We start from the raw sequence: 25,126 nt of genomic DNA, 5'->3' as shown, positions 1-25,126 counted from the left end.
ATAACCAATTTAATAAAAGCAAATTCACAGTCTATATCTGGAAGTCCACTAATTAATAGTTTCAGTTCCTTATCATTAAAAATAGATATCAAATCACAAGGTATTAGTTCATTAAAACCTTCCAAAAATGCAGTTATTTGAGGATGAATAGCAGTAGTCAAACGATGCTCAGCAACTAAATCAACATTCAACATATTCAAGCTTATTTTCCTCAATAACTCGAATGTTCGTCCACCAGGGATCAATTCATAGTCAGTTACTTGCATTATGTAAATCAAAATTTATTTGTGATATATAGGTATTGAGGTTGAGGGGCTTTAGAAATTACAAAATAATATTATGAATCTTTTTCAATACTAAAAATGAGATAGAAACTTTAAACTAATTTTCTCAAAAAACAATTGCTAAACCCGACTAACAATCAGTGTGTTTGGTTTGAGTTTTCTGGATTAAGTTTTTTGAAAACTGAATTTTTTATTTTTCGTATTTTTTTGTTTTTAGTGAATATTTTTAAAATTTTAAACATTTTTTTTAGTTTTTTAGATGCACCTTACTTAGATGTATCTAAAAAGTAAAAAAATTGTGAAAAAATATTTTTAAAAATTATTAAATACATAAAAATACAAAAAATGTACTGAATTCTCATATTTTTTTTGTATTTTTGGTATTTAGTGAATTTTTAAAAGGTTTTTTTCACAATTTTTTTACTTTTTAGGTATATTTATGTTAGGTATATCTAAAAATTAAAAAATTTGCTTAAAATATTAAAAAATTCATGAAAAACAAAAAAATATGAAAAATAAAAAAGTAAAATTTTCTGAAAATTGTTTTCAAAAAAACGAAACCAAACAAGCTGAATAACTTTCTTTCACCCACAAAGGAAAAAATAGCTTTCTACCATATTGCGAAGTCACCTCAGCTCCAAAAACAATTACATTGGAGATCCAACCTCGTACTTGAAATATTAAGGCCTCATTTGGTAGTCCAATGTATTCCAATGAAGTGTTTTTAAGAGTTTTGTAGAGAAAGTGTTGCTGAAAAGAAGTTTACTACTATTGGATGCGGCACTTGACATCAAAGTGCTTCAAAGATGCAGCCTTAGTTTAATTTTCAGATACTTATTTTAGAAAAATAAAATTACAAAATTAAAAATTAAAAATTAAAATTAATTTGATGAAAGAAATAAAAAAAATAAAAACATTTATCATTTATACATAATCTTATTTTTTCAGACGTTAAAAATAATTTTTATCAAATTAGTTTCTATTTTTTTTTTTAAAAAGTTTTAATTTTTTTTCTCAAACACAGACCAAACATGGGAAAATTTTAGCCAAAAAAACCAATCTCTCTCTACTTTTTTTGTCCATCTTTTTATAATACTTTCACACTAAATGCACAGTATTACCAACTGAAACACCCATCAATAAACAATTATCAAAAGTTCAATAGGTATCTACACAAAAAAGACAAGGTAGTTTCATAAAATAAGTTTTCCATATTAATATCCATTTTCTTATATTTTTGAAAACTAAAAGCAGAGAAGAAAAACAATACAATAAAAAAAAAAAAAAAAAACTGAGTCTACTCTTTGGTACAATAAAAAACAAAAATCAACGAAAAATATTTTTCATAGTCAATAGAAAATAAATTTATATAAGCACAAAATATTTATCATTTTTGAAAGGCAAAACATATTTTCTGAACTAAAATTTTATCAATGTCACCAGGCTACTATCACCATTCTCACCTCTAACACTACACAACCATCACCACATCCACCGCCACCATCATTGTCACTATCACTGCTGCCGTCACCCCATCACCATGCCACCGCCTCCACTTCCACTTTCATTCTGCAACCACAACCACCAAACATAAAAAAAATATTTTCTCCACAACATTTTCTGAAAAAAGATTTCCGTAAAAAATGTTCGCCATTACAAAATGTTTTCCATCTAAACAAACAAATGAAGCATTAGTGGAAACTAAAAACATTTTCAATAGGCATCCATCTCATAAGAAACAACAAATGAATGCTAGTTACACACCTCCTTCATGGAATACACACCTACTTACAACATTCTCTCTCTTTCAGGCGTATTGCATTCTCTGATCTCCATTCATGGGTAGGTTCGATCAAGATTATACTTCAACTTTCAACAATCAAAGAATGAGATAAGACAACACGACAACACATGCCTTGACAGGACAACAGCAGGTCAGAAACTCCGACATTCAACTTTTAGTACTTCCTGATTAAAATAATGACAATAACAACTGATTACAACAGCCCTAATTGAATCCCGCTTATCTTATTTCTCGGACAAGCCTGCCTCAACTCTGCCAACCAATATGTACAAACTGAAAAGGCAGCAATTTCGTGAAGAAAGATCTTTGATGAGAGTCTTGAAGCTAAAGATCAAGTGCCTGTGGAACAAATTTCATCGGGTTTGTCAATTCCATTTAACTTCGGCTTATGCATCACAGGCTTTGGTGGGGGTGTCCTTTTTAAAGCAGTTCTACTAGGTTGCCTGGTGCTTTGAGATCCAAGCCTTCGTACTGGTCAAACAAAACAACAAACACTCAAAAGAGTTGCAAAACAAAGACGGTTGTTAGAAAAAGCCAAAGAAATCACAAATACAAATGGGTTTAAGCTATGTGCCAAGTTTGAGTCGCCAAGTTACGATTAAGTCTCCACATAAACAACTGAGAAAAAGGACTTGGCTATTTAGTTGCTTGGCTGCAAATGTTTTCCCTTCAATGAGTGAAACCGAAAGAGAGGATAAATTACACTTTTCACCCTTATAGTTCGACCTAAATTTCAATTTTGTCTGTGCTCTCTTAATGCGACTGACACGCATTAAAAAATCATGAATTTAAAAGTCCAATTTGAATGGAAATAACAAATTGAAAGTGGACTTAAAAACTAGGGTTAATATTGTTCAAATTGAAACACTAGGGTCTAAAGTGAAATTTGGGTCAAACTAAAGGGCTGAAAGTGTAATTTACCCCTGAATAACCTATTGGATTATCAAAAAGGATCTTCTCAACATCAAGCATCAACATCCACAACATTTAACAAGCACAACCAGGGATGAACTAGGTGTACCATGACTATAACAACCAAAAATTGAACCCTAAGCCAACCCAAAATAGTCACCATCACTGACAATGGTTTCAAATGAATAATATCAGTGAGCACCTCCGCTATGCTTTCAAAAACTCCTGTATCTACTAGTATCAACTATTAATTATTTTCAAATTATACGAATTCGAACCCCCCAGGTTTTTTTTTTTTTAAATTATTAAAAAAAAAAAGGAAAAAAAAAATCAAGTGGTTGCACAACCCACACTTCTATATCTCTGAGACATGGAGTTTAAAAAGTGAAAAAAAAATAAATAATTTTGACAAAATATAATAATAATAATAATAGTTTCTCACAGCTAACTAGTGTCGATAGATTGTCTTACAATTGCTATTTTTTATGACTCAACATGAATATAAGAAAACATGTTTATTTATATATGTTTTCAATGCTACTTTTCACCTTTTATGTTGGTAGAAATTGATGTTGTAGTTTATATATATTTTTTAAATGAAAAATGCTAGAGACCCACAATTTAAACTCTTAAATTCACCCACAAACAATGATAGGGGCAAAGTAGTGGAACCCTAATGAATAAGTGTGTGACAAATCAAAAATTGGCACCTATCATACCTCAATATTGTGGGTTGTGAGAGCTTTTTTAAGAGTTTCAAACTTTTTTTTAAAAAAAAAATTTGTTGGTTTATATGTTTGCTCCCCCCTATATTAGGATATTACAATCCTGGGTCCGTCCATGTCAGTGAGCATAAACCATGCAAGAGAGAAAAAGAGAGAGGGAGTTACCGCTATTAGGCAGAGATAATCGCTTCTTTGCTTGCTGATCTAAAAGCACAGATCTCTCTTTAGGATTGCTGTGGGATCTCAACCCAATACCAGTTCTTGAACCAGCTTCTTCAACCAAATCTTCAAGAGGTGACTTAGACTTTGGCTTGGTAAACAGTGTGGTCGTTGCTTCTTGCATGCTTGTGGACTTGTTGGGTGAAGAGCTACAACCGTCCAATTGAGAGGGACCCATTTTGTGATTTGACAGGTTGGAATGAAGGTTTGAAGGAATGGGTTTCTTACCAGCAGATTTTAACAAGGTGCTGATACCATTCTTCCCTTCAGCTGATCCATTCTCTCTCACTCCATCCTTGAGATTGATGTCGAGAAATCGGTTTTCCCATGGACGAACAGCCATCCATCTCTCCAACCAGTTCCAGCCCCAGTTGCTTTCATCTGCTTCAAACCCAGAGAGAGCTTGATGTTGCCTCGATCCTGCCTGCCACTACAGCACATGGATCATATTTTTTGAGTCAGCTGAAGATAAACAAATAAACAAAACGCCAACAAAGCATGTATTGAACAGTGCTACCCCACAAATTTAGTGATCAATTTTGTCAATCCATAACATTTAAGATATGAATAATGAGAAAATTGGGAGCGGGATTTTTGGGGTGTTATGGGAGTAACTCTAGGAATAGACATCAGTCCTAACAACTTATAATGCTAAAAGATAGAAACGCCAAAAAATATTTGACAAATATAAGAATGACTAATAAGAAATGCTCCATTAATCCATAAATTACATTATTTTAGTAAACTTTTCACTGAAAGGATATATAAAGATATCCCAATGGCAAGCATTCGATCTTCTTAAGAGGTTATAGAAGCAAATTGTCCTGGAGACTTTAAAGTATATAGTATCACATAACAAAATATATATTTAAAAATCAGCATTTATAACAACTCATGCAATATATCCCCTATTGATCGAAAAAACATAAGCTTATCTCATCTATAGATATCATACAAATATTACAGTAGTATGATTTGGGCAGTACGTATTTATTAGTTCTATAAACCCAACACTTCTACAAATTAATGATATTGCATACTAGACTTCATATTATATATTTTGCAATATTGCAAAATTGTTTTTGGATTAAATATAAGTGATAAAGATACATATTACTGCTGTCCATCATCATTCTTGGCCAAAGACAGCCAGGACATCTCCCAAAGTCTTCTCAAAAGTTTGATTTGCTACAAATCCAGTCAAATTTTCCACACATCATTGCGAAGGTTAGGGTGAATTATTATGTACTTCATTTTACTGAAATTATCTAAAATGTCAGAGTGAAATCCTAGTCCTTGAGGCCCAACACTTCCTTTGTCAAGTTAAAAGGTTCAACAAGGAGAATAACCAAATATCCCATCCACTATTACACTTGATACATCTGTACCATTAATGTACTCTAATGACTGGCTATAACAATTTTAGATATGCCAAGATCCACCCCTCTCCTGAATACCATGTCACTACATAATCATTGTGCTACCATGACTTCAGCCTGACCACAATCTAAAAATACCTGATGGTGTAGAACCAAAAGACGACACACGGCTCAAATACCACTCTAGGGCTTCTAAAAATTCTCTCAATCAAATATTCATTCAATCAAAGGTAACTAAAAACCATTACAAGAAACCATAGATATAGACATAAGCACCATCTAATTAGGAAATCCAATAAAAGGAAATTAAGGAATTGGAAACTATTAATAAAGAAATAAAATCCTATTAAATCATACTCTTAATTATTCATATTTCTTCAATTTATAGTCATCCAATGCCTTCTCGATCCCCATCACCTGGCCCTTAATAAAACTAACTTGTACACAAGCTATCCTCAGGATCTCCAGGACTACATTCAGCACCAATCCCAAATCCATTATCAAGAAGCAATAATCAATTGTCAAGAAGACTAGAACAACAAATTTTCAATGTGGATGAACAATGTTTGTGTTCGAATAATAATGCAATGTCGGACACATCCATTTCAAATGTAGAGATACCACTTCAAGCTTTAAGCATACATAGAACACACACAATAAAAAATTGTACAATTCACTAAGTGTGAAACATTCAGAAACATAGCATGCACAACATGACATGATATCTTAAAAATACCCTATTTTATAAAAAGTCAAAGCTATACATAAAGTTGTGTTAAAATACAATGTATAAAATTGATTGTATTATTGATTGATGTATTGATATATATTACAACGATTCATGATTCCTATATATAGAAGAGGGTGAGTGTGTAGTAGGTAAGGAGTAGGTGAAGTGGAGGTGGTAGTGGTGTAGTGGGTTAGGTTTAGTGGAGTAGGTGAGGTGGTAGTGGTGTAGTGGGTTAGGTTTAGTGGAGTAGGTTTAAGTGGGTGAAGTAGGTGGAGAGTAGGTGGATTTTAACAGCCCCCCGCAAACTCAAGGGGGATAGGAACTAACCAACTTGAGTTTGGAGAGAGTAACAAAACAAGAAAATACATAAAAATAAAAGAGGATAAGAGACACTGTATGGTCGTGTCAGACCATTGGTGAAGACACTGGATGGTGGTGTCATAACGTTGTAGAGGACACTGTATGGGGGTGTCATAACCATGTAGAGGACACTGTATGGTGGTGTCATAATGGTGTAGAAGACAGTTTATGGGGTCATGTCGGACCGTTGTAGCAGACACTGTTGTGACAGTTGTTGTGACAGTTTACGGAGTCTTGCTGGACCCTTGTAGAAACTAACCGGAATCAATGTCGGGACAGTTTACAGAGTCTTGTCGGACCCTTTGAAGGAGCGAACCGGAATCAATGTCGGGACAGTTTACTGAGTCTTGTCGGACCCTTGAAGGAGCTAACCGGAATCAATGTCGGGACAGTTTACAGAGTCTTGTCGGACCCCTGAAGGAGCTAACCGGAATCAGTGTCGGGACAGTTTACAGAGTCTTGTCGGACCCTTAAAAAGTCGCACCCTCAAAAGGTGTGCCCAATCTTTCAAAAGGCGTGCCATCAAAAGGCGTGCCCAATCCATAAAAAGGCGTGCCAGATATGATGGCGAGGCACGTGAGTACCTTGGCTGGCGCGCCCGTTTGTCGTCTGGCGTCAAGTGGCGCGCGATACGCGTGGCTGCCTCGGCTATTTAACCAAGACGGAGGCTGAGGCTGAGGCTGAGGCAGAAGCTGAGAAAGAAAAACAGAGAGAAACCTCTGAAAAATTCTTCGTTTTGCTGAGAAAGATACTCTGTAACACTCTGTTGCCCAGAAAAATGGCTTCGTCTTCCCGCGGTCTGCTCACTCTCTTTCCCGACCTCAATGAGTCAACAAAAGAGAAAACTGGTGCGGTGGCCAGTGAACCTCAACCAAACACCTCTGTGTTTGCTCCGTTGAACTTTCCGATGCGGTCGGTGGAGCAAAAAATGGCGGTGCAAACTGATATTGAGGCCAATCAGTATACTCTGAAGTCATGTGTGGAAACCATGACTGCGGTCACAAACTTGTCGCACCGGCTGCAGAGCAGAACAAATGAGGTGCAACAGTTAAACTCCCAGCTGGCTCTGCTCCAACGCATGTATAAGGATGCGCGAGCAGAGATAAGTGTGCTAAAGGCAGAAAACAAGGAGCTGAAGCGGAAGGCCACCGTGATGTTTCGATTTGGAGGTCCACCATATGCTGTAGTGGAGGAGCAGGGAGGAGGCAACGTGCTTGGTGGTCTAGGAAACACGGAGGCAACACCGTCAAGGGCCGCTCAGGACATAGGCAAGAAGAAGAGACCGGCGGCAGAGTAGAGAAGAAAAAATTCCGCCTGTGGATGTAGTTGTTTTGTTTGTATTTTTTTTTTTTTTTTTTTTTGTATGGGGGAACATGGTGATCGGGGTGAGCCCCGACATGAATAAAATGAGTTTGGTGTGCAGTTCTTCGTCTGCTTGTTTTTTTTTCTTTTTTTTTTTTTTTTTTGGTATAATAATAATAATAATAAGAATAATAATAGATTAATGGTTTGAATGTGTAAGAATAATAAGAATAATAAGAATAATAAGATATTAAAGGTGAAAGCATGTGCCCTGGTGGGAGCAGACTCTTAATGGGTTCTGAAACAGTGGGATGAAAAAGAAAAAAAATATAGATATAATAATAATAATAATAAGAAAAATAATAAAAATAATGGGTCACGTGGGTTGCTTGGTGTGGTGTTGTCGGTTTCATTTCAAAAGAGGGAGTAAAATAATAAAAAAGAAAAAGAAAGTTAAGTGGGTTTTCAAAAGATGGAGTAAAATAATAAAAAAAGAAAAAGAAAGTTAAGTGGGAGGATTCTTGAATTGGGGTTTAATTTATCCTCAGAACAGAGAGAGAGGGAGTGGGTTACATCTGTTCTAGGGCGAAGATGAACATAGTCTCTGAGAAACTCAAGAGTCAGCCTGGTCTTAGGCAATGGATATTTCGCCGGATCCACAGTCCCCACATCGAGAACCTTCAAAACCCTAAGCTCGATCCTCTGCTTCGTCCCTTCCGGCGGTAACTTCAGCTCTCCTTCCACGTGCACGCACGTGCCGGTAGCCACCAGCTGGCTGAGCGGAGCCACGGCGGCGTCAACCATGACCTGGAGGTTGGCTAGGCACGAGCCGTCATTGAGCTCCAAGAAAGCAAACGAGCCCTTGCCTTGCTCGCGACCGGTCTTGACCCAGCCGCCGACTCTCACCGTCTTCCCGGAGAGACCGGCACCGCCGTCGGGGTGGCCGATGATGCTCTTGATGTGGACGCGTTGAGAGAAGTTGGCCTCTTCGACGGCGTCGGAGAGGGACACGGCGGACATCTGATCCACCGGTGGCGAAGCAGAGGCAGCGGACATTGAGGATAAATGTTGCCACCGTTGATGGCAAAGAACTCGAAGCTATGTGTAGAAAATTCCAGCGGGCAGCGAAGGCAAAGTTGCCGGCCGGCTGCCCGCCGGTGAGAAAGAAAATACAGGTCTAAATCTTATCGCTCTGATACCATGTTAAAATACAATGTATAAAATTGATTGTATTATTGATTGATGTATTGATATATATTACAATGATTCATGATTCCTATATATAGAAGAGGGTGAGTGTGTAGTAGGTAAGGAGTAGGTGAAGTGGAGGTGGTAGTGGTGTAGTGGGTTAGGTTTAGTGGAGTAGGTTTAAGTGGGTGAAGTAGGTGGAGAGTAGGTGGATTTTAACAAGTTGAAATATACAATGCATTAATAACTGTAATTTTTCCTCTGTGTTCTGGTCTGGACCCCATTTTCTACTTGATGTTGTTGGCAGGAGCGTATCAGTTTCTTACCTGGTGAGCCAAAGCATACGCCATCGCTCTCTCACGCTTGGCCGCCGCCTCCTGTCTCTTTAACAATTTGGCTTGAATTTCTTTGACAGATCCTACACTGTCACACCATCCCTCCTGCACCAAAATCAGAAGCAAAATATGGAAGTTGCCGACTTTAAGAAGAAAGTGATACGTAAATATTTAAAAAAACATCCAAGCTCATGCACATAAGGCTTCTCATAGTTGTTTGCATAGTAGCACTTTAGTTGCCTGCTCAATCCACAGAACACAAATAGGATTTCTATACAAGCACCGGTCCACAGGACTACATTACCTCATACACTTCAGATAGTTGGGTTACTTCATACACTTCAAATAGCATTTGTACTTCCTGACCCTAAACCTTCTGTTTCAGCTACGTTCCGTTTAGCCTTATTCCAACCATCAATGCACACGAACTTGGTTCATTTTGGCATTTTTTTTTTTTTAATAATCACATCAAATGAAACTTACCCAACTCCCAGCTTTAGTGTCCCATATAAGTGCCTCGTCCTCTAATAGACACTGTATTACTACATCACAAGAGATTCCTCATATATAAAAGCTGAAACAATGATTCCTTATTCTCTTCCAGGGCCATTTAAGCAAACAATCAAGCTTCTTATAGAAACAAACAGTATTATCTTAAAATTTTAATGTTCAACCGAGATTGATCCATATTTTTAAGCCTAGACTATTCCACCATTCAAGAATAAATAAGGCTGCCTCACATGTTGAAGATGATTACCATAAGGCCCAAAATGATAGGTTCACAAAGTAAAAGAACACAGAAAAATCTTATGACAAATTGGAGTAAAGGAATGGGGACAAAACTTTAAAAGAAAAAGAAAAAGAAGAAAAAACGGATCACGGATCTCAAGTGTCTTCGTGTGGGGGATATAGTAAGTAAACCATAAAGCACGATGGTGTCAATCTTGACTCTAGATGGCCATAGCAGTTCAATTCATTGCTCGAGTCAAAATCTGTTTTACTGGTTATAATACAATTGAAACCAACTAAACCTTTGATTAATCTCTGCTGGTGCAATTCACCAAAAAAAAAAAGCAATAACAATAAAAACAATATTGAATTATATTAATACCATTTTCAAAATTCAGGAACATGTTGGCACCATATGAACATGAAATATTGCTGCATTATTTAAAGGGGGAAAGAAAAACTATCTAAGAGTGAACCCTGTGCTTACCTCAATTTCTCGAACACGAGCCTCATGTTCAAGTTGTTGCTGAAGTGTTTCTTGTGCTGTTTGACTTTCCAAAGACAAACAAACACGCCGAGCTCGAACACGAGCCTGAACTCTCACTAGCGCTTGCATACAACGAAGAGTAATTGCTGCTTGCTTCCTCACAGCATGGCCCCTAACCAGGGCTTGAAGTCTTACCAAACCTTTCAAAGCTCGTAAAGCTCGCCTAGCCTGACAATTATTGCCAACACATTCCATATGACCAAAATTGTATAACTGAAGTCCCAAGTATGTCTTAAAATATACATATATTATATATAGTAACATTATAGAGATACATCAAATGCAGCAACACGTAGAGTTTCATTGTAAACTTGGCATCACGGATTGAAGTAGCTTTGTAATTGCAATCAATACATAGAGTTTTGTGGAGGGATTGTAACTTTGCATGAATTTCCAGTTTGTCAATCAATGAATGAACTTTGCTTATTTCTTTTTTTAGGGATTGACAAATCAAATGATATTTTCTTTTTTGCAAGTGATACCAAGAACCTTTTTTTTTTTAAATATTTTTTATTATGTTTTATTTCTTCTTTTTCTTTCACTTCATCTCAATCTCTTTATTTTTAGGGTAAATTACACTAACCTCCCTTGAGGTTTGGAAAATATATAGTAAACCCTCCAGTTTTGACATAATTACACTAACTTCCTTTTTAGTAAAGTTAAATGGAATGAAACTAATCCAAATAATGCGAAAACTCAAAAATAAACAACATAAAGTATATATTTTCGTGTAAAAGAGATGACAACATCAATTTTTCATCCATATAACCTACAAATTATTGATGAAAAGGGGACTACGTGTTATACAAATTAAAATCTCAAAGGAACTCAATGCAATTATGCCAAAACTATGGGGCTTACAGTTTTTCTCTAAACCTCGAGGGAGGTCAGTGTATGTGTAATTATTTATTTATCTCTTCTTCATTTAACTTGGTAGCAGAGATTTCAATTGAATCCAATCAAACGTCCTACACACTAAAACTTATGAAAATTCAAACGAAAATTGCAAGAGGAAGGAGCCGAAGAGTTTTATGCAGCTGATGTCAACATCGAAGTGATGGCATCATGCTGATGTCAGCATAACGGTGATGTCATCAACCCAGAATCACAAGGAATTATCCTATCTACCTGGAATTTCACGTGGACTGTGTGCCCAACAAATAACATGAGGATAAATGAATACATGGCCTTAAAAACAAGGAAATAGTGGACAAACTATAGAATATCATTGGGCAGGCACGCGGACACGTGGTGTTCCAGACCTACTAGATAATTTCTGTAGAATCACACCATCTGGTGAAACTCTTTTACAAATGCCTCATGAAGCTCCATTTTACTACATAACAAACTTTTATAGAACGGTTCATGAAGTGCCATTTACTTACCCTTGTGTACAAACACGTTTATTTTATTTGTAAGATCATTCAACAGGCATAAAAATTTCATTACTCTGTCATCTTCAATGCATTTCTTTTCATATCATTGTCTTCAAGGAAATACAAAGATTTTTCTAAGAGTTGCTGGCTGATAAAATTGAAATTAGGTACAATATTGAAGTACTGGATTTTTAACATTGAAAACTCAGATAATTTTTCCATTTAAGATTAAAATTTAAAAGCACCTACCACTAAGCATCTATAACATTCAACAGTAAGACCCTGTTTGGGAAGGGCTATCTAGACTAAAATAGCCAATAAAAACAAAATAGGTTAAAATAGCTAATAAGACAAAATGTCACATCCAACCCATAATCATTTCATCCTTTCTCTCACAACCATCAAATCAACTACAAAAAAAACCAACTATCTTCCCAAACACAAATTTTTTAGCTAGACTAAAATAGCAAAAAAGCAAAAAAGTCAACTTCCCAAACGAGGCCTAAGTCTTGTAAAATAAAGACCCTTTTGAGGTGGATGTCAAGTGATAATGGCACTGGCTATCAAACACATTTAGCTTGGTAGGGTCCTAGTCTGGTTTTGGGAGTAGGTGATTTAACAAAGACAACTGTAGGTAACTAGTCGTCTGAGTCAAAGCCTACACGACACTCTATTCCCGGTGTTCAATTTGTATCAAATGCATGATGTTTCCAGAAAATTTGAATATATACTTCCTTAAAAACAAGTCTAAGTCAAATTTTAGTAATTGACTAGAGCATTATACAAGTATATTAGTCAGCCTATGTAGTCTAAAATTATTATTATTTTTTTTTTTATCAACAGAGCCTAGATATCAATCTATAAGAAGGCAATAAGTTTCAAATAACATAAGATAAACATGGTCGAATCCCATTAGCTGGTTCATAAATATATCTTATAAATTTCTTTCCTAGCTTGCTTCTCTTTTCTGTCCTAAAATTTGTCTAACCTCCTTGTGTAATTCCATAAAACAAAAAATGCCCCATTTCATTGCTAAGAAGTAACTGGAGAGAGGAGAGAGCTAGAAAAATTGAAACAGGTGCTCCACAACATACATGTCCCAGAGATCACATATTTCCATTTCTTTGCCAGCATCTCTGCATTTGATAAATAGTATAAAATTTTACCCTTACCAAACGTTCAAATCAAAATGGACAATACTCCAAGCGTCTCTCCATTTAAGTAGTATAATGTACCAAGCCCTTGAGAAAATGTTGTTTAGGAATTCAGGCTACTAAAAAGTGGGCAGAAATGCATTCAAATAAAAGTGAAAAGAAATATGAAATTTTTTAAATCTCTTTAGGTAAGTAAATTGGATGTTCTTGATTTTATTCAGTAGTCTCGGAACATCATGTGGCATTTCTTACGTGGTGCTCCAAACCAATCACGCAGCGGAAAATTTTACGGATGAAACATGCTGACTCACCTTTGTTAGATAGCTAGGAGACAAAGGAGGATGACCCACTTAGTTTATGTTTCAGTTTCTTATTAGCCAAGAGTACCACGTAGACGATGCAACATAATACTCCACGAATATCTAATAGTTTTCCATTTCAACATGTTGCACAATAGCAGGTTGGATTATTATAGGAATCCATGCACCTATATCTATAAGTAGTAAGTCACTATTCTTAACATGGACAAAAGAATGACAAAGGTGAAGATAAAGAAACAGAAGGAAGCCTAATAATAACATCAGCAATGAAGTTTTCTTATCTGTTAGGAAATGAATCCAATAAAGCACCCAAGGGGAGCAAAACCCGTATAAACAAAGTAACTGAAGTGAAACCAAAAAGAGGAAAAGCTACACCATATTCCACCTTCCAAAAAATTTAACAAAATATCTGAAGAAACAACCTCACACACACAGGGAGTGGGAAACCATGAATGTAAATAGCTAATCTCAGCTCTAGAAAAGTGTAAAGTTTTAAAGAAAAGGGTAAAGTTTTAAAGAGATGCTCAGCTCTAGAGCACCTATCAACTGATAATATCCGTAATATAAAATAGGAAAAAGACTAACCCATTCAAAAACAAAATCAAAACATATATTCAGGGCCCTTTTTTTTTCTTTTTTTTTTTGATGGCATTCAGGGCCAATTGAGGCAGCTAAAAAATAGAGGGAAGAAATTAAGTACCAAAAATCCTCGAAAAGTTGTTTGGATGCATGTGGCCGCCCATTCTTCTCTCATATTCTGTTGATCTTGAACTGCATCCTGCACTTGCAGCAAGCTTGATGGAGAACCAGCAGCATCTGGGATTGAAAGGATGTTTGCATCTACAATTGGTGGAGCAGCATTGTGATTGAAGTCATCTTGAATTACGTCAGCATCAATCTCAACTGAATGCTTTCTCTGGTGCTGGAATTTTCGAGTTCTCTGCAATATCCAGAAAATATGGAATGAAATGTCTATGCTGAACCAAAATGTTTCACATTCAACAATATCAGGAACTAAATTTGCATCTAAAAAGTTGCCTATAGGGCAAAGGCTAAGCCCTCAGCACTGGAAGCATTCTTAATAACATTTTTGTTAAAATTCACCTACTCTCCACCTACTTCACCCACTTAAACCTACTCCACTAAACCTAACCCACTACACCACTACCACCTCACCTACTCCACTAAACCTAACCCACTACACCACTACCACCTCCACTTCACCTACTCCTTACCTACTACACACTCACCCTCTTCTATATATAGGAATCATGAATCATTGTATCAATATCAATACATCAATCAATAATACAATCATTTCTCTTTATACATTAAATTTCTACATGGTATCAGAGCAAGGTTAAGAACTTAGTATTTTTTCGCTTCACCGGCGGGCGGCAACCTCGCCTTGGCCGCCCGCCGGACCTCAACCTAGTCCGTTAGAATTTTCTACACATACCTTCACTCTGCTTCACCACCTCGCCGAAACAAACCCAAAATCCCTCTGGGATATTTCGTCAAACACCATGTCTGCAACAATGATGGGCAAAACACACACCATGCAGGCGGGACACCCAGCATAGCCAGACAGACAGGCCAACCTCTTCTCTCTCGGGCTGGTTCTCTCCTTCCATACACCTCACCACCACATTCTGTTGCATGGAAGATGAATGCACAAGGCTGCTCATAATGGACCATTCATAACAAATACAGCAGCAACAGCAGCAAGAGATATACTCAACACCAGATTTGCATTCGCTTCAAGGCCTTGTAGAATGTAGTCCCAAGTAAATTCTAATCCTCTAGCACCCACCCAAAGGGGTGCCAACCGATGCAGAACCGAGTCGGCAAAAGCCCACCCAAGTCCTACCACTTGGAACTTATGATTTTGAGAGATGTTCCTGTGAGTCAACTGGGTCAATGCAAAGTAAAGCCCAGCAACGTCTATAAAGCCAATCAGAGCTTTCAATAGTTCCTGATATGGATCAAAGCTGTCATTTTCAGACACCTTAAGAAAGGTTGCCAGGCAAACAAGCTTCACTAATGCTGTTCCAAGATAAACAACAGCAGCTTTAACAGAAGTACCAAGAGTACCATAACTCCAATGGTGAAATTTTTGAGGGAACATCTGGAGAAAGCTGGATGCAGTTTTGGGGACAAGTTCATCGCGGCCGTTCACTGCGATAAGGAGATAATGTGAGATTCGGGCTGGTCATTTAAGTGGTGATTGCCACTACAAGCGAGAATTACTGCGTGGTTTTATGAAGATTCGAGGACATGAGCAAGACTGTGTGAGAAGAAGAGTTATGAAATCACTGATTGGTAACCCTTACTGCTGGCTGAAATGAGTTCGGCGGGTCACCTCGCCACGGGAGATTACACAGCTGCCGCTGTGAAAATTGCCGAGGAACATTCGGATTTTGTGATTGGATTCTCTCTCTCTCTCTCTCTCTACTCAAGGACCTCCACCAGGGTGACCACTTTCCAACCCATCATCCACCACCTTTTGCACATACCCATACCCCTTTTTATTTTTTAACCCAATCTTCACCCCAGCTGTCCACTTCCGTTGCTCCACTTTCTTTATTTTCTTTTATCTTTCTTTTTTCATTTTTAAAATAAAATAACAAAATCAAAAAAAAAAAAAAAAAAAAAAAAAAAAACCATTGCAGGTTTTAACAAAACCGTGGGCCAAGAAACCCACGTGCACCAATCTTCTTTTTCCCTCACTCTCTCGTTTTGATTTTACTTATATATTATTATTTCTTTCTTTTTTTTTATTTTTCTTTCACTTTATTTTTATTTTTATTTTTTTTCATTATTATTTCTGCTCCGTCTTATGTCATTCCAAAAAAAAAAAAAACTCGTTTTATTCATGCCGGGGATCAACCCCGATCAGAATTTTACACCCAAAACACAAAAAAAAAAAAAAACAAACAAACAAACAAACAAACAAACAAACAAAACAACCACATCCACAGGTGGGATTTTTCTTCTCTACTCTGCCGCCGGTCTCTTCTTCTTGCCTATGTCCTGGACGGCCCTTGACGGTGTTGCCTCCGTGTTTCCCACGCCACCGAGCACGTTCACTCCCCGCTGCTCCTCCACTGCAGCATATGGCGGATCTCCAAATCGGAACATCACGGTGGCCTTCCGCTTCAGCTCCTTGTTTTCCGCTTTTAGCACACATATCTCTGCTCGCGCATCCGTATACATGCGCTGGAGCAAAGCTAGTTGGGCGTTTAACTGCTGCACCTCATTTGTCCTACTCTGAAGCCGGTGCGACAGGTTTGTGACCGCAGTCATGGTCTCCACGCATGACTTCAATGTATACTGATTGGCCTCAATATCTGTTTGTGCTGCCATTCTTTGCTCCACAGACCGCATAGGAAAGGTCAGCGGAGCAAACTCAAGGGCACTTGGTTGAGGTTCACGGGCAACCGCACCGGTTATCTCTCTTGTGGACTCGTTGAGGTCGGGAAAGAGAGTGAGCAGACCACGGGAAGAGGAGGCCATGTTCTGGGTAGCTGGACGGGAAGAAGAGGCCATGTTATGGTTGCTAAGTGTTTCAGAGATGGGTTGGTTACAGAGTGTTACCAGTGTATCTCTCTCAGCCCACGAAGAGTTTTTCAGAGGTTTCAGACTGGTTTGATTTCCACATGTTCTCTCAGCCTCCGCCTTCATTTATATAGCACATGACGAAGAGGCCGACACGCGCACTGTCGATCACGTGCATCGCCGCGTGTCTGGCGCGCCTTTTGATGGCACGTCTTTTTATGGATTGGGCACGCCTTTTGATGGCACGCCTTTTTATGGATTGGGCACACCTTTTGAGGGTGCGACTTTTTAAGGGTCCGACAAGACTCTGTAAACTGTCCCGACATTGATTCCGGTTAGCTCCTTTATGGGTCCGACAAGACTCTGTAAACTGTCCCGACATTGATTCCGGTTAGCTCCTTCAAGGGTCCGACAAGACTCTGTAAACTGTCCCGACATTGTCTGCTACAACGGTCCGACATGACCCCATAAACTGTCTTCTACATCGGTCTGACACCGCCATCCAGTGTCCTCTACACCGTTATGACACCACCATACAGTGTCCTCTACAACGTTATGACACCCTATACAGTGTCCTCTACACCGTTATGACACCACCATACAGTGTCCTCTACACCGTTATGACACCACCATATAGTGTCATCTACATGGTTATGACACCCCCATACAGTGTCCTCTACAACGTTATGACACCACCATCCCGTGTCTTCACCAATGGTCTGACACGACCATACAGTGTCTCTTATCCTCTTTTATTTTTATGTATTTTCTTGTTTTGTTACTATCTCCAAACTCAAGTTGGTTAGTTCCTATCCCCCTTGAGTTTGCGGGGGGCTGTTAAAATTCACCTACTCTCCACCTACTTCACCCACTTAAACCTACTCCACTAAACCTAACTCACTACACCACTACCACCTCACCTACTCCACTAAACCTAACCCACTACACCACTACCACCTCCACTTCACCTACTCCTTACCTACTACACACTCACCCTCTTCTATATATAGGAATCATGAATCATTGTATCAATATCAATACATCAATCAATAATACAATCATTTCTCTTTATACATTAAATTTCTACAATCCCCACAATGGATTTTCCACTTTCCAACATCCAAATATACTGCCACTATCCGTGGTGGTATCCCATGTAGAAAGAGGTGAAATTTCTTTTTCTTTCACGCCATGCTTCCCATAATCAAATGTTTAATTTGACACTATAGGAAATAGATAGCTCCTGTTTTCTAATGTTCATAAGAAATCCCACTTAATTGTTTGTTGGCAAATGCATACAGCTCAACTCAACAAAGCACCCAATAACCGGAGGTTGGGTACATGAGTCCTACAACAAATTTCCAGGATTTATGCTCATAAATATTGAACTAATTGTTCTACATTGATTGTGTAGCAACGTAACCCCTCCCTTTTGTCCACGCTTGAAAGTGTCCATGGAAAAGGGACAATACTTGTCACGACACGTTGTATTTGGATAAACGCACATAAGCAACACAAAAATATCCTTCAAAATTCAAATAGCAGCACCTCTGAACAAAGTTATAAGACAGCCTAAGTACAATTCCTCATACTGATAGAGCAAACAAATAAAGTAAAAGAAGACAGATGCAAGCAGATTTCCAAGCAGGTGTCCTGCACCGCAGGAGAGGGGAGAGTATATCTCACTCATAATGAGATCTTAGTGCAGATGCTATCAGATATAATCCAATTATTGTAACCCATTTTTTAGAACTTGTAACAGCAAAACCCAACTTCAGAAATGGAACACACTTGAGTTAACAATGTCTAACATGGGAAAAATAGAAAAATAGTAAAAATAGATGCGCACATATTCATCCTTATTTGATGATTGTGATTTTTCTGATTTCTTTAAGCCAACCAATGCTTTAATCCACTTCCCAGAGACACCCATGATTGATATCCCTTCAGCTCTACCACTTCAGACCTGTCACATCAAAGCCTTCAAAAACTAAGTACATAATGTGTGCTGCTCATACATAAACCCACTTAGCAGTTAGCAGCCAAAGAAAATAACTTACAAACATGATCAGCACAAGAAATCATTAAGCTCATGATAGCATTGAATAATTGTGGTGAACAGGCTTCTTAGAGCCTAGAGGAGAGGAAGAAAAGTTTAAATAATGAAGTAGCATTTAACTATCCAGATCACCTGAGTTATAATGCATGCCCTTTTTGGGTTACACCAGCTTACCAGAGAGGTATGCTCCAAGTTGACCACTTCAACCAGAGGACCCAAACTGGCTACCAAGACATTGGTTCGTTTTATTGAAGAAATGCAAGGAAAATAACACAACTTTGGGATAAAGAACCGTTTACAATATGTCAATGTATATCACATTGTTCTTCATAACCTCCTTATTTTGTCCAAATTTCCAATACCATTTTCACAACATATACTCATCCATGACATGCCAAGGACGGACACAACTATACAACATGACAAGGACACAATACAAACACACCGACATGGTAATGTTAGAAAATGCAAGACACAACACATAAGGGACATGCACAAACTATATAGTTTTATAAATTTATTATATGTCAATATACGAATATTTCATTCAAAGATAATAAAAATACAACATAACACTAATTTTTAAAATTTTAAAGCAAGAGGGATTAATAGGCATAAGTTTACAATGTCCTTCTTTTATCATTAAATCCCAAGTTATTTTGTTCAAACTTGTAATGTGTTTCACGCAAGTCAAAACGATGGATATGTGTGCTCCCTAAATGTCCAAAGCTTAAAAAAAAATTAAAATAAATAAATAAATAATGACACATTTTGATGTGTGCCTGATGAGTATTGGTGTCCAACACATACGCAACACAGACACGCCACCTTCTTATACGTATCCATGCTTATTAGCTGATATGTACTGCTCTCTTTTCATATCAAGCAAAGTTCTCATTAATTACCAGTGAAATTTTTATCCTCTTAGTAAAAATGCATCACTAAATTGAACTCACTTTAAACTAGATCATTTTTTTCTCTATTTTTCTTGATATTCTAAACGTGTGCTGCTATTTCCATTCATAATCTTAACCTAGATCACTTTCTATCAAATTCATTCTACTTGTGTTACAATCTTCATTCAAAATTTTATGCACAATCGAAGGCAACAAAGGAAGGGTGCTGGTCATGTAGTAGGTAATGACCAAATGCTGAGCAGTAATGAATCAGAAAGAAAAAGGTAAAACAGATTTGCAACTAGATGATAATCAACTCATATCTAATCCAGCTTTCTTATATGATCTAATATGTGCTTAGGCCTGGCAGTATTTAGTCTAACCTCTGGCTGGGCCAGTCATGGATATCCAAAGCTAACTAGGAAAACCAGCCAAGACCCAAGAAAAAGTTCAGTATAAACAACTTCCTCAACACATATTGGTTGGCTATCAGAATAACTGAATATAAAGCACAAATTGGTAATTTTGTAAATGCAAAAGCCGGCTATTAGCACACATTTATTAGTGTGCGCACAACCTGAATTATTGAAAGGATGAACACCGTATTTCCCATCTACAATAACTTATCACAAGAACAACAATGTTCATTATCCCTTTCAGAAAACTAAAGCCAAAAATATGGTATTGCTTTGATATAAAATTTATTACGTGTTGTATTAGTTAACTCAATTGTGTTAGCTCATTGAATTGACTCATTTGGGTTGGCTCACATTCTAGAAGAGCAAGTTGGCAAGTTGCAATTCTGGAAGCTAAACCTACAACATCAACTTGCAAGCAAGTTGGCTAGTGGATGCTTGGCCAAATTCCTAAATTGTCCCCAAAAATATGCGTGTAAATAAGGGTGCAAGGAGGGAGCAAAAAGCAAGCAAGTGAAGAGCATCAAGTCTTAGCCAAGAGTGCTAGAAAGAGAGTGAGTGAGGTGAGGTTGAGAGTGAGAGTGAGCGAGAAATTAGCTTTGTAATTTCTTCAATTTTAGTGAAATTTCGCTGCCCAGGGAGACAGGCGATTTGCCGAACCACATAAATCTTGTGTGTTTATTATTTGGTTGCTTGTTTGTGTTTGTTTTTGGGCCCTGGGCACAACATTAAGAACGTCACTTGGTACTCCAAAGACAACATCACAAGAAACTAAAGAGTCCTTCTTTGACATAGTTAGGAATGGCAATGGGCCGGGCTGGGGCCGGGGATTACACTCCCCGTCCCCGATCCCCGAAGGCAAAAAAATCTCCGTCTCCGCCCCCGATCCTCGACGGGGACACCATCACTCCCCCCGCCCCTGATTCCCGACGGGGATTGGGTTTCCCCAACCCCGAAAAATTCTCGATTTTTTTATATATATAATTTTGTTAAACACAAAAAAAAAAAGAAAAAAAAAGAAAGAAAAATCTGTTTTCAATGTTTCATCATCATTATCAACAACAATCAACTTAAAAATAATAATAATAATAATCTGAAATTGTTCAATACACACATACATATATATATATATGTATGTGTGTGTATCTATCATCATCATCATCAACAACTTAAACAAAAAAAAAAAAAAATAGATCTGAAATTGTTCAACAACACACACGCATCATCATCAACAACTTAAAAAAAAAAAAAAAAAGAACAGATCTGAAATTGTTCTACAACACACACACGCACATATATATATATATATATATATATGTATCTATCATCATCATCATCAACAACTTACAAAAAAAGAAAGGAGATCTAAAATTGTCAAGATCTGCGACAGAGGACGGTGGTGGTGGAGGATCAGCAGATCTGCGACGGAGGAGGCGATGAGTGATGTCGAAGAGGAAGTGATCTGCTGCGGATCTGTTGCGGTGGTGGTGGAGGATCGGTGTTGGGGAGGTGGAGGCGGAGGCGTTCGGGTGTCGAAGAGGAAGCCATGGCGGTGGTGGTGGAGGATCGATTCGACGGATCTGTTCAGATCTATTTTGGATGATGATGATGATGATAAGAAATGAGAGAAAGAAAATGAGAGAATGAGAGAAATTTGTGTTTGTGTGTGAATGAGACTATGTTCAAAAACCGGGGTCAGGCATCATATATTATATATATAAACAGGGGTAAAATAGTAATTTTATATCGGGGGGCAACCGGGGTGGGGATCGGGGCCGGGGTCGGGCCGGTTTCAGGATTGAAACATGTATCCCCGGCCCCGGCCCGAATACCATCGGGGATTTAATTTTTAATACCACCCCCGGCCCGTCGGGAGTATTTTTCGGGGAATAACCACTCAATTCGGGGTTGGGGGATCGGGTCCCCGTCGGGTCGGGTTCCGATTGCCATCTCTAGACATAGTCTCATTTGCACAACTCTTGGAGAAGAAGAAAAAAAAAGAAAAAAAAGAGCACTATTGAGAAAACTAAGTTGCTAAAATGAGACTCAACTACACAAAAATTAGTTTATTAACTGAAAAGCAATATGTACCAAAGAAAAATTCACAATCCAAGTACAATAATGAACTGGAAACATCAAGCATCAAACGCCTAATAACAGTCCAATGGTACAATGAATTTAACTTGGCAGTGCTCTTACAGAAACCCTAGTGATAAACCATATAGATATAGGCATTACTATCACTAACCTCTGATTAATAAGCTTCAGATGTAAGACATTTTCTCCACTTCAGAGTTGGCACTTGATTGAAGTAGGTTAAGTCAGCTGCCAAAGAACCTGCATATTTACATACTCGCACTCCAATTTCACCCTAAAACAAATAGACTGTGTCACAAACATTGTAAAATCCTAATTTAAATCTGGTTTCATCAAGAAGGTAAAAGGTTGAAGCAAAAGCATACAAAGCAGCACAAATGCACATACATGGAACTGCAAACATAACTTGTAAGTGTTAAAAGGCAAGAAATTGCAACTGTTGTATTTACAGTCCTCATGGCCCTTCAACGACCTCGAAGACAGAAAGCTATGTCAAGAACTCCACATGGACCCTACAAATCAACATGTGGGCAGGTGGTACCATGGACACTATTGGGGTGGTGTGGATCGTGATAAATACCTTGAATTTTGGAGCGAGAGCATTTTGATATTTCAGCACTTGTGTCCTGTTGCATTAATTTCTATGATTTATAGTTGAGCGGGGAGGGGCAGCTATCCTTGTATTTTGTATTTATTTTTATTTTTTTTATCATAGTAACCATAGCAGCCATAGATGTAACCCTAGTTTTGGGGGGAACCGTAATTCTTTGTGTTCTTCATTTGCATTTGATTTATCATTTCTTGTATTATTCCTATTTGTTTTCGTGTCTCACCGATCCTGATTAGGTGTTTCAATTCCTAACCAACCATTTATGAGAGACAAACTTATCTAAAACAGGTATGTGACACAAATTTTGATACAACCAATAGTAACATTTCCTTATGTAATGAGGTCCATGAGATACAGATCTTGAAATTCAAAACTTCCAGCATATTTATGGCTCAAAAATCCTAATTTGTGAACACATTTACTAACAGTAGTTATCCTAAAAGTTCAAACCACTTAGGGCATCTCCAATTCTCTCTTTACTCATATCAAATTCAAATTTGAGTAAAAATGTTAAAAACCTTTCTCCACTCCTTTACTCAAATTCATACATACCAAAATGAGTTTTGCTCAAATTTTGACCCAAATCAAGGGAGACCCTTTATTTTACTCAAATTTCTAAAGAAATTTTGTGGTGATATAACAGCTTCTAAATTTACAAACGTGCCACTTTTACTCAAATTTGAGTTTGGCCATTTGGAGTACATATCAAATGAAGCTTTTACTCAAAGATTTATAAAGTATATATATATATATATGTAAGGGCTGGAGATGATCTTACATTGCCTGGTAATCTTCACCAAGATTTCAAACCTAGTACGACATGAGCTCAACCAACTCAATTCAATTCAAACAATCGAGGAAACTACAAACAAGCCAATGATGGGTTCCTCGAAATGTGAATATAAATCATCGGAGTCAACCCAGAACCTTGTATACCGCAATGTATCCAAAAAAAAAAAGAAAAAAAGATGTGGATTGAAAAACAAATGTCGGCAAAAACCCAAAAAACTAAACTCGATTAAACCACCAAATAAGACAAATTCAGCAACGAAAAATCACTATTCAGTGCATAAACGATGTAGATCGACAAAAACAAGAACACACTCACATAGTTAAAAGAGTGTAGTAGAGAGCTGAATTCTCACCTTCTTCATTCTGAGAAGAGAGAGAGAGAGAGAGAGAAAAGAAGAAGAAGAAGAAGAAGCAGAAGAAGACAAGGGAATCAGGAAAATGAGAAAAGGAGAAGTGAGAGTACCTTTTGATGAGTGAGAGAGTGTGTATCAAATCAATCAATCTATTTTATCAATCAGTAAAGGAAAAAGGTCAAATCTGAGTCTAACATCTGTGCAACATCTTTTGGTCGACCAATTCGAGAGGGCTTGGAATTTCGAAGATCGGATTCGAATTCAAAAATGCAATTTCGATTTTTTTATTGCTCTTTCATGCTTAACACCTATTACGGTGTTTGGTTTGAATTTTTTGATTTAAGTTTTTTATAAAGGATATTTATTTTTAAGGTTCTTTATATTATGATTTTATAGTATAAAGGACATTAATTATTTTCATGATGTCTAAGGTCCCTCAACATCAATCTAGAGAAATTTCAGTCCGGAGAAAATTCGATCTAGAGAAAATTCAACTACAGAAAATTCAATTCAGAGAAATTTAATTTTGTCTAAAATTTACCTCTCATTCTAGCCAAAATGAGGTGTATAGTTCTAGAAACCACAATTCATGAGAGACAGAAAATCTTCATGTGGAGGTTAGTCTCAGCAAAAATCTAAATAGACTCCTCTGAATGTCCCTTCTACGGAGCGGAACCTGAATCTGCAGTCCATGTGTTCTTCTTATGCAAACCCATCAAGATGATTTGGTTTGCCAAGTTAGGTATTAGGACAGATGATTTCTCCCACCTATCATTATCAGATTGGATCAACCATATTCTTACTTCATCCTTGATATTTGGAGTTTCTCCTCCAAGCAAGTCAGATTTTGTGCTTTTTGCAGTAATTCTCATGGAAAAAACTTGGCTTCGGAGAAATAGAGCCATCTTTTGCTGTCCAAAGGTTGAACCAGAGAAATTTCAAAATTTCCCTGGACACATGAGAAATTTCAAAATTTCTCTG

General features: G+C 37.5%; 1 protein-coding gene and 1 pseudogene across 10 annotated transcripts; both read right to left on the bottom strand.

Annotated features, from left to right (window-relative positions):
* Positions 1-1,900: 1,900 nt before the first annotated feature.
* LOC114280567 (protein IQ-DOMAIN 5) lies at positions 1,901-24,434 on the bottom strand. Of its 9 annotated transcripts, none has more exons than XM_082904000.1 (9): positions 24,146-24,256; positions 22,542-22,664; positions 21,642-21,883; positions 18,772-18,903; positions 14,065-14,304; positions 10,455-10,682; positions 9,230-9,343; positions 3,891-4,374; positions 1,901-2,559 (listed from the first exon to the last, which is right to left on the bottom strand). In XM_082904000.1, exons 4-9 carry the CDS (start codon positions 18,853-18,855, stop codon positions 2,420-2,422), a joined length of 1,290 nt encoding a protein of 429 aa, XP_082760126.1. In that variant the 5' UTR covers positions 18,856-18,903; positions 21,642-21,883; positions 22,542-22,664; positions 24,146-24,256; the 3' UTR covers positions 1,901-2,419. The 9 variants fall into 9 exon arrangements, with proteins under 9 accessions (XP_082760126.1, XP_082760127.1, XP_082760122.1 ...); XM_082904001.1 differs by lacking the exon at positions 24,146-24,256 and adding an exon at positions 23,779-23,857; XM_082903996.1 differs by lacking the exon at positions 21,642-21,883 and having other exon boundaries at positions 18,772-18,888; positions 24,256-24,434.
* On the bottom strand, positions 7,093-8,908 carry LOC114306192 (asparagine--tRNA ligase, cytoplasmic 1 pseudogene; annotated as a pseudogene). The gene has a single exon (XR_014349959.1). The product of XR_014349959.1 is annotated as an asparagine--tRNA ligase, cytoplasmic 1 pseudogene (transcript).
* Positions 24,435-25,126: the final 692 nt, after the last annotated feature.

Source organism: Camellia sinensis, chromosome 14 (assembly GCF_055761805.1).
Source record: "Camellia sinensis isolate YWXY chromosome 14, ASM5576180v1, whole genome shotgun sequence".
Classification (NCBI taxonomy): domain Eukaryota; kingdom Viridiplantae; phylum Streptophyta; class Magnoliopsida; order Ericales; family Theaceae; genus Camellia; species Camellia sinensis.
This window is presented reverse-complemented; position numbering and strand designations above follow the sequence as displayed.